The 10,786-nt window shown below is 41.3% G+C and overlaps 1 protein-coding gene across 2 annotated transcripts; it reads right to left on the reverse strand.

The window, feature by feature from the left end:
* Positions 1-1,123: 1,123 nt before the first annotated feature.
* Positions 1,124-9,931, reverse strand: LOC100889508. 2 transcript variants are annotated; one of them, XR_004063392.1, is made up of 3 exons: positions 9,757-9,931; positions 1,905-9,078; positions 1,124-1,226 (listed from the first exon to the last, which is right to left on the reverse strand). XR_004063392.1 is itself a non-coding variant. In XM_011666854.2 (2 exons), exon 2 carries the CDS (start codon positions 8,949-8,951, stop codon positions 3,486-3,488), a length of 5,466 nt encoding a protein of 1,821 aa, XP_011665156.2. In that variant the 5' UTR covers positions 8,952-9,078; positions 9,757-9,931; the 3' UTR covers positions 1,571-3,485. The 2 variants fall into 2 exon arrangements, 1 of the variants encoding a protein (XP_011665156.2); XM_011666854.2 differs by lacking the exon at positions 1,124-1,226 and having other exon boundaries at positions 1,571-9,078.
* Between the last annotated feature and the right edge of the window lie 855 nt (positions 9,932-10,786).

Consider the following 10,786-nt stretch of genomic DNA (forward strand, 5'->3'; position numbering starts at 1 on the left):
TTCCAATCATAAATATCCCTGACTGACTTAAAGGTTTATAATAATGATTGCAGCACGAGCTAAATCCAGGATTTTGTTTCAGAATCTGAGGCAATGTTACCGAGTCACTTTAAGGGGGAAGAAAAGCTATCTCAGGGAGATTGGTTGGATATAGTTGGTAGGGGGTTTTATCCGGGAATAATTGTCTCCGGAATTGTCCTAGTTAGTGAATAGGCGGGGGCAAGAGCAGTTGTTCGAGAGCGAGGGCATAGCTGTCCGAGGGCGAGCGCATAGTTTTCCGGGATAGTAGTCCGGGGGTGTTTCACAAAGACCGTAAGTTGAACTTATCTCTAAGTTTGACTTAACAATTATGGAAAGCCGTTAGCATCATTGAAAATATTTTGTAAAAGTCATTTTAAAAGGCATAAAATGTTGATCCAAATCATTCATATTGTCTATTATCGAGGAGATTTCATATTCTTGATGTGGAATTTATGAAATGTCTAAAATACTTGAATTTTTGCTTTTGAATATATTTTATTTTAAGGCTACAAATGGCTCTCCATACCATTTAAGTCCAACTTAGAGTTAAGTTTGACTTGGGATCTTTGTGAAACATCCCCCAGGAGTTTAGATGACCTAAAGTCTTATGATCTTATAGAACAGAAGTCTGTTTCGGATGACTTCACGATGACCCGTTTCGTTATCTTCAAATGTCAATCATACAAGAAATATGATGTAAAATGGATCTTGGTCGTCACGGTCAGGCTACTAAGGCACACCCTTTGTTCTGATTAGCTCGAGAAGTATTCCTTAACCTAAAGTTGGGTTCTGGTCATGCGAAATTGCGAAGTGAAAGAAACGGTGTGAAATAGATCAGAAAAGGTTGATCATCTAGCATAGCATATGAGAAGTATTGGTGTGTACTGCAAGGTTCTGGAATCATCAAAATGATTGGCCCATTCTTGGTAAAGTTACAAGCACTGTACACAGAAAGATGTAAATGGGACTACACGAACATGTGGCATAAAAATCGGCCCCGATTTGTATGCTGCTACATGCCATTTTAAGACTATGAATGCATATGAATGGCCATCATTTTCAGGGAACACTTTTTATCTGATGTTTTTTCCACGCTTGCATAATAACAATTGTGACGTTAAATTCTGCTGAAGTGACCCCAACAGTAGGCTTAAAGAAAGGACGACGACATCCAAGTTGAGATACGTGCATAAAATGCAGTTCATCTGTAATATCAATAAACAAACAAGCAATCATAAGCATGTGTACAAATTCACATGAATAAACAAACATCTATTGTATCGCACATCTAGCTTGCCATAAATGACCTTAATATGCATAACTGAGTAAAGAAAACCTTCAAGAATAAACTATGTGAGTAAAGCTCACTTGTGCAAACACAAACTGTATAACTGCCTCATTTATCTTATTCTAATGAACTGTCTCAAATTCTACCTTTGTTTACAAATATAACCCTTACAAATCATACCTCTCTATCTTGTAGGTTAACGTCATACGCAAATAAACCCTCGACCAGCCTTATTTCCTGCCTCTATCTTACACTCTTTACTTGGTTCCTGAACTAAATTCCTATTTGCTTCTACACCCTTGACATTCTTTATAACCAAGGAAAACAATTCATACTCTTTGTTTCATGTCAATTATCATCACTCATTACACACAAATCTAGATTATCCTCAACACAAACTGATATATGCACAAATTGTGCATTCACACACGTTATCCTACGTTTGTCTATATGTGGTGCTACATGCACAGACAACATTTTAACGTACTTTTCATCTTAAAATTACAGAAAACTAGATTTATATCTTGTGCCATTTTTGGCCTCATACAAACAATTAAAGATTGATTTATACAAATAACAGCTTTATAGTACTTACAACATTGGGCTTGTCTCGATTGTCGGGGATTACTGATGGAATCACTGTCCACAAAACATTTCAAATTTCGTGACTTTTAGGCTGGCGAACTACAAACGCCCTCTTACGACCAAATGAAATTATGGTTAATCTGAACCGACGTCATGACAGAAAACTTTCTAAATCTTACATCCCGGCCCCTTAAATGCGTAGCCACAGCAAAGCATTTATCCAAATAACTTCAACTTCCATTCAAATTGTCTAACTTTTCTGTTAATAAAACACAACTAAACATTCAGAATTTACACTCAACTCTGCATAGCACATTCCATTAATTTCATTTACACAATGTAGTACATTACAGTAAATGCCTTTAGGGTGAATTTATAGCCTATACACAACAAACACTTGTCGTCTAAAAATGTATACCGACAGGTCAATTAAAGTAACATTGGGCAAAACGATCAGTTGCCTTAATAGAGTACACATTAACTAAATCTCAACACAATTGTTGACACTCTGTAGCAAATAACAATAACAAGGATTGTTAAAGTCCTTGACATTCCTTACACACTTTGAGTTATCTAGTGAATTACCAAAGGAAAATACGAAATATATCAGCTCAAACATAATGATTCTACATGTACCTCTATGCACTAGAGCTGCTAACTACTCAGAACTGTGTATTTCAGTACTCGATTCTTGAAACTAAACCCCCTTTTTTGTGAGTTTTCAAGCAAAATTCAGTAGCCCACCACTAAGTACAACAGGGTTACACACAAAAAATGATTTTCAAATTCAGAAAATGGTGCTTCTGTGATTAAACTTTCTCATCATTCGCAATCTTGAGTAAATTGTCAATTTACTTCCGGTATACAAAACTTTAGTTCAACTATCCCCTTCATATCAAATATCCTCTTTTGGGTCTATGCATCAAATATCAACACAATTCGGTTCTTTAAAGTTTCAACTTGAACTAGACACTACATATTTGTATGCTCATGCATTGACCAAATAACATGTTATCATGACAAATGATTCTCATTTGTAGTGGTCAAATATTTAACTCCTGCTCTTAGGAAAAAACATGTAAGAAATTACGTATGAATATCGTTCGAACAAAAAAAAAAAAAAAAAAAAAAAAATCTTTCAGCAATAGTCTCAGTTCAATACTGAAATGAATACATGTATTCTGAAGTCCATTATAGTCTTTCTTCAAGTATTGACTAATAAACATAATATGACATAGTCTATAACAAGGCTGAAATGTTTATTACTCTTCAAGAGTAGAGTCCACTGTCCTCAAATATAACGTGCCCGATTTACCTCAAGGGCACAATGTTACCGCAAATAGTCTTGTATAAAGTCTGAGGACTGTTTTTATCAATTTCTTGCGCTTAAACAAGTTTGTTGCTGTAAACGAGTTCTGTCTTGCGTCGACGTCAGTCTAACTTGAATATGATGATCAGGATCTTTCGCTTGTCACGGATCAGGATAATCGCGACATAAAAAATTCACAAGAGGCGGCGCTAGGCTCTCACCTCGCACGTTTAATTCATCGTGCATCAAATAATTATCTCACATAAGAAATGAATGCTCCAATTAGTCGCTGTGGTTCACCAATACGCTATCTGCTTCTTCCAAAAGACATAGTTTCTGCACAGGCCTGACTAGGATACCGGTGCTATGTTTCAGCTTCACCGATCGGACGAGCTTGTCCTTCCCAGGATAGGTTTCGATTACTCTTCCCGTCAACCACTTGTTCCTCGGCAGATTGTCGATAATCAGCACGATGTCACCTTCCTCCAGATTTCTCGTCTCTTTCAGCCACTTCTGCCGCTGTTGTAAGGAAGGTAGGTATTCCTTCACCCACCTGCGCCAAAATAAGTCTGCCAGGTATTGAATCTGCCGCCAGCGTCGACGTCCATACAGATCATGTTTCTGGAACACATCAGGTGGTAGAGCATTTTTTGACCTCAGGAGCAGCAGATGATTTGGTGTGAGAGGCTCTGCATCCCTTGCGTCATCAGATGTTATGGTGAGTGGACGCCCATTGATAATTGCCTCTACTAGACACATAAGAGTCGTTAAGCCCTCATCATTCAGAACCTGCTGCTTCATGACTGCATTCAAGACCTTTCTCGTAGTTCTGATTTGTCTTTCCCATGATCCACCCATATGGGATGCTCTCGGTGGATTGAATTTCCAATCAATTCCTTGTTGAAGGAGATTATCGTGGATCTTCTCCTGGTTCCATCGTTTCAATCCCTCCCTCAGTTCACGTTCAGCACCTATGAAATTTGTACCATTGTCGGATCTGATAATCTCTGGTTGTCCTCTGCGTGAAATAAATCTCTGAAGGGCATTCAGAAATGAATCCGTCTCCAATGAATGCAGTAACTCTATGTGTATTGCTCTTATAACCAGACAAGTGAATATACATCCATATCTCTTCACAGAGCTCCTTCCTTGTCTCACCATGTATGGGCCAAAGCAGTCAACTCCCACGTTACTGAATGGAGGTTTTTCTGGTACCACTCTATCTGCCGGCAAATCTGCCATCTTCTGTTCCACTGGTTTTGCACGTTGACGTTTACATGTGAAACACTTGTGTAGTACATGACGAACTGCTAACCTCCCTCTGATTATCCAAAATCGTTGTCTGAGTAGGGATAGCACATACTCCTTCCCTGAGTGACCACACATAATGTGGTAATGTCTCACCAAAAGCTGTACTACATGATGCTTGGAAGGCAAAATCACTGGGTGTTTTGTCTGCTCTTCTAGTGGTGCATTGTGTAGTCTTCCTCCAACACATATCAATCCTTCGTCTGTGAGTTTCACGCTCAATTTAGATAGTGGGCTGGATTTTGCTATTCGAGTGGGTGACCGTTGTGCAGTCTTATTTTGCTGTAAGACTCTGTACTCCTCAGCATAGGTCTGTTGCTGAACGTATCTGACAATTGCTTCTTCAGCTACAGTCATCTCATCAACTGTTACTGGCTGCTTCATATCCAGTAAATTCATATCTTTGCGTGCCTTTCTTCTCAAGCACTCCTTGACCTTCAGGATCCATGCAATACCTTTCTTCAGCCGGAACCAGGACGAGTAACTTTCAAGGAGTCTATCTGTCGCCTTGACTTCAGATTCGGCTGCAGCAAACACTCCAGTCTTGTCTTGCTTTACCTCTGGGTCATGCTCTAAGCTAGACTCATTCACTGTCAAGCTTTTAGGCCAATCGCATTCTTCTGACCACAAAAATTTTGGCCCTTCTTTCCATCGTCCAGTCAATTCCTCAGCTGTCAGTCCACGCGAGGCATCATCGGCTGGATTGACATCAGTGTTAACATGTCGCCACTGCCTTGGTTCAGATCCCTCATGAATGGTTGTAATTCTGTTTGCTACAAACGTATGGAAACGTTTATCCTCATTCTTCACATAATGAAGTACTATTGAACTGTCAGTCCAAAACACTGACTCTTGGAGCGGCAGATCCAATTCCCGTTGTATCATACTGTCTATAGTGACAGAGAGTGTAGCCGCCATCAGTTCAAGCCGTGGGATTGTCATCCTCTTCAGGGGTGCAAGACGTGACCTTGCAAATAGTATGCTGCAGTGCACCTGACCCTCAACATCCTTCATCCGCAGGTAGGAAACGACTCCATAGGCTTTCTCTGAAGCATCTGCAAAGTGATGTAGCTTATACTCTGCTACCTTGCCAAAGTCGTGTGGTTTGATGCATCTGTTGACCTGGAATTCAGTCATCTTGGGTAGTTCCTGTAACCATTCATTCCATCTCTCTATTTCCTTGCTTGGAATCTCCTCATCCCATGCAAGTTTAAGTCTGGTTAGTTCCTGCAAGATCATCTTAGCCTTTAGGATGAAAGGACTGGCGTAACCGAGAGGGTCGTAGATGGAAGATACAACACTCAAGATACCCCTCCTGGTTTGGGGTTTGTCCTTGGGTCTAAATTTGTACAGCAAACAATCAGTTTCTACATCCCAGCTGATTCCAAGTGCTCTCTCGACTGGAAGAGCATCATGATTGAGATCCAGACCCCTCACATCTTTAGCTCTCTCTTCTTCTGGTATGGATTGCAGGACAAATGGGTTGTTACTGACCCATTTGGTTAATCTGAAGCCTCCTTCACTGAGCAAGACCATCAAGTCCGCAGCAAGTTTCACCGCTGTTTCTTCATTCTCAACTGACACCAGGCAGTCGTCCACATAGAAGTTCTCGAGAATGGCCTTAGATGCTTCCACTTTACCATTACCATCACCGTTTCTTGCTGTCTGACGAAGTGCATGGCTGCACACACTTGGGCTCCACGTACCTCCGAAGAGGTGGACGCACATCCGGTAGACCAGCGGTTCCTTGTTGAAGTCTCCGTCCTTCCACCACAAGAATCTCAACACGTCTCGATCTTCTGGAGGTACCCTCACTTGGTGGAACATTGCCTCTATATCTGACATGAGTGCTACTGGTTGCTGGCGGAATCTAAGCAAAACTCCCATCAAATTGTTGATAAGGTCCGGCCCCTGTAACACTGCATCATTCAAAGATACCCCTTGGTGCTTGGCCGCACAATCGAACACGATTCGCATCTTGTCTGGTTTTTGGGGATTCAAGACTGGATGGTGGGGCAAATACCAAACAGGGGTGTCCTTGGGTTGCCTAGTCTCCTCACTAACTTCCTCTGCATAGCCTTTCCTGAGGAGATCCTCTATGCCCTGTTTGTATTTCACATACATTGCTTGATCTCTTTGCAATCTCCTTGCCAACGATTTCAAACGCTGTTCTGCACTCCACTTGTTATCAGGCAAGTTAGGTGGTCTCCTTCTGAAGGGCACCGGTAGTTGGAAATGTGCACCTTCCCGCTGGATGTCCCTCTCCCATATTTCCATTACCTTCTTGTCATTGACTGACACTGCCTTGTCTTTCTTAAGCACATCTGTAGCTTCGATCTTCCAGAATTGGCTGACTTGTTCCTCCAGTATATCATTACTGTCAATGAAGCTAGATGTAGCTTTGGGTACACCATCTGAACTGGAACCTACAGGTCCACTCACTGACCAACCCAATTTGGTCCTAACAGCATAAGGGCCATGCTGTCCTCGTCTCACCTCGATAGGTATCAAGGCTTCAGGTGAATCCTGCCCTATCAACAGTCCAACTTCATGTCGTTCAATGATCGGGAGGTTGATTCCTTCTAAGTGATGATATCCTGAAATGTCATCCACATTGGCAATGTGTGTGTCTCTGATATTAATGGCGTCTCTGGTATACACACAGGGTAGCTTCACACAGTCTGTATCTGGTCCCGTGTCTGCAATCAGACTAATCACTGAGGTCTCTATGGGGCTATTACGCTTCTCCAGTGTTGTCAGGCTTAAACTTTGCTTCCTTCCAGTAGCATTGAGTTCTCTGGCCAAAGTGGCTGTACAAAATGTACTGGTTGAACCAGAATCCAACAGTGCATATGTATTCACAAATACATTCTCTCCTTGAGCTCTAACCCTCACTGGAACAATGGGAAGCACACACCTTCCGGCCCCTGTGACACACTTCTTAACGAACCCATTCTGGACTTGATGGACTTCGTTGTTCTGGGTTTCAACTGGAGCCTGTGTCGTTGTCATCCTTCCTGCAGATGAAGATGCATCCTGTGCAAAATGGAGAAATTTTGTGTGTTTTCTCTGGCATCCTTGTACTGAGCATCTTCTATTCAATCTGCAAAACCTACTGGTGTGGCCAGATTGCAGGCAGTTGAAACATAGTCTGTTGTCCTGAGCAAACTGAAATCTCATCTCGGGTGCCATGGATTTAAAACTGTCGCACCCAAACAAGGAATGTTCTTGCCTACACTTCAGGCACTTCAGGTTGACTGCTACTTCTGTTACCTCTGTAGCGTACATGTAGTTACTTCTTGTACTCTTCTTGTTGAAAGCTGGGTTTGAAGTTTCAACTCTTTTTGTTGTTGCTGTCAGATCTCCAAAGACAGGATCATTGGCTTCCTCAGCAGCGTTGGAGACAAACCTTGCCATGTCCGAGATATCGGGAGAACGCTCCTGCTGTCTGATGTCTCTCACCAACTTTAACCATCTACCTTTAAGGTAATATGGAAGTCTCTCAGCCACCTTCAGCAACTCTCTCTGACTACTAATTTCCTGCAGTAGATCCATTGCTCGAAGAGTTTCCATGCTGATCTTCAACTCATCTGCAAACTTCTGCAGCCCCTTCCGGTCATTCGCATGGCAGATTGGACCAGTGGTTATACGTTTGATCCAGGCTTCTCCTATCTTGTACTTGCTGCCAAAGCGTTCCACCAACAGCTCTCTGGCTCGTTGGTACCCATACAGTGGTTCCATGACCATACAGCACTGTATGATGCCCTTAACTTCTCCTTCACAGCAATGATATAACTTCATAAGTTTTGTCCCACTATCGAGTGAAGATCGACCAATTAAGTTGTCGAACGACATCATAAATTCATGGAAGTGCAAAGGACTCCCATCAAACTTCATCATCTCTACATTAGCCAGACTGATAGCTTCCAACCATCGTTGTTGCTGAACTTGGGTCTGCAGATAAAATTCTCGGTCGTCTCGTGGTTGATAAGCTTGACCTGAAATGGGAGATGAAGCCATTTGCTGAGCTGGAAAAGGAATAGTCTCTTGTAGGAGCGCAGGTTCCTTGACATCATGATTGCTGACATGATGATGATGTTCCGTAGCATGCTCTGCACTTTCATGCACCTGCTTGACATTCTGCTGACTGGAACTCCTATTCCCTATACTCGACACCTTACTGCCACTCCTGTGTTGCTCATACACGTCTTCTTCTGCCTCTGCTGCGCTGAGCTTGGCACGTAAGAGTAACTTAGCCTTCCTTTGCTTAAGGCGTATTTCTTCGAGTTCTATCTCTTGTTCTTCCTGAAGAACTGCTAATTCTGCTGCTATTGCAGCCCTCTTGGCCCTGGTCCTAAGTCCAGATGACGTGGTGGAACTCTTCCCAACCTGACTTGCAGAATCCTCTGGATTGACATCATCAACACCTACTTGACTCATGGTGACGAATGCTAAAGCTGTTATGAACTTTGTGTGACGTTAAATTCTGCTGAAGTGACCCCAACAGTAGGCTTAAAGAAAGGACGACGACATCCAAGTTGAGATACGTGCATAAAATGCAGTTCATCTGTAATATCAATAAACAAACAAGCAATCATAAGCATGTGTACAAATTCACATGAATAAACAAACATCTATTGTATCGCACATCTAGCTTGCCATAAATGACCTTAATATGCATAACTGAGTAAAGAAAACCTTCAAGAATAAACTATGTGAGTAAAGCTCACTTGTGCAAACATAAACTGTATAACTGCCTCATTTATCTTATTCTAATGAACTGTCTCAAATTCTACCTTTGTTTACAAATATAACCCTTACAAATCATACCTCTCTATCTTGTAGGTTAACGTCATACGCAAATAAACCCTCGACCAGCCTTATTTCCTGCCTCTATCTTACACTCTTTACTTGGTTCCTGAACTAAATTCCTATTTGCTTCTACACCCTTGACATTCTTTATAACCAAGGAAAACAATTCATACTCTTTGTTTCATGTCAATTATCATCACTCATTACACACAAATCTAGATTATCCTCAACACAAACTGATATATGCACAAATTGTGCATTCACACACGTTATCCTACGTTTGTCTATATGTGGTGCTACATGCACAGACAACATTTTAACGTACTTTTCATCTTAAAATTACAGAAAACTAGATTTATATCTTGTGCCATTTTTGGCCTCATACAAACAATTAAAGATTGATTTATACAAATAACAGCTTTATAGTACTTACAACATTGGGCTTGTCTCGATTGTCGGGGATTACTGATGGAATCACTGTCCACAAAACATTTCAAATTTCGTGACTTTTAGGCTGGCGAACTACAAACGCCCTCTTACGACCAAATGAAATTATGGTTAATCTGAACCGACGTCATGACAGAAAACTTTCTAAATCTTACAACAATGATAACGCTCACAAATTATTTTTCACCTCTTCCCAGAACTCAACCATCTCTATAACTTCCATTGTGAAATTGCGACAGTAACTACAACTGACGATCATGACTAGACAAATCAAGTACATATGTAAATGTAAAATGAGAGAATAGAGATGGGTGAATATTTTATTGAAAGCAACAGGCAAGCCGTAAAGTTAAGCACTCTCAGTCACCATTTTATGTACATTAACGAATAAATACATATATATATATATATAAAGACATTTGCAATTGACATTACTAGATAGCGTGCTCCCCCCCCCCCCCCCCCCCTCCCCCTTTCCTTTCTAGACAGAACGAACTTTTTATTTCAAGTTGCCTAAACTTTCAGATTAATCAATACGAACACATTCGAGAATCATTCTTTTTGACAAAAAGGAAGGATGCCTTCTCTTTTTTATCTGGTAAGAACCGCCAGTCTTCGATTATTAAGCAGTCACTTTGGCTAGCTTCTTCTATTCTTGAAACGCAGGAGACGTATACAATTCTTTTCCCTCGAGACCACTTTAATACTGAAGGCATTGTATTACCACAAGTTCACGAACGATTGAACATGTTCTGCGATGTTCATGTCTAATCAACAGAGACCAATATTACCTAAGATATTAGCTATCACCTCTCTTTTTCCCCTCTCTCTCTCTCTCTCTCTCTCTCTCTATCTCTATCTCCATCTCTCTTTCCCCCTCTTCCACTCCCTCCCCCCTCTCTCTCTCTCTCTCTCTCTCTCTCTTTCCCCATCTTCTCTTTTCTCTTTCCCAATCTTCTCTTCTCTCTCTTTCTCTCTCTCTCTCTCTCTCTCTCTCTCTCTTATCTCTATCTCCA

This window comes from Strongylocentrotus purpuratus, unplaced genomic scaffold (genome assembly GCF_000002235.5).
Source record: "Strongylocentrotus purpuratus isolate Spur 01 unplaced genomic scaffold, Spur_5.0 spur5_scaffold_11, whole genome shotgun sequence".
Taxonomy (NCBI): Eukaryota; Metazoa; Echinodermata; class Echinoidea; order Camarodonta; family Strongylocentrotidae; genus Strongylocentrotus; species Strongylocentrotus purpuratus.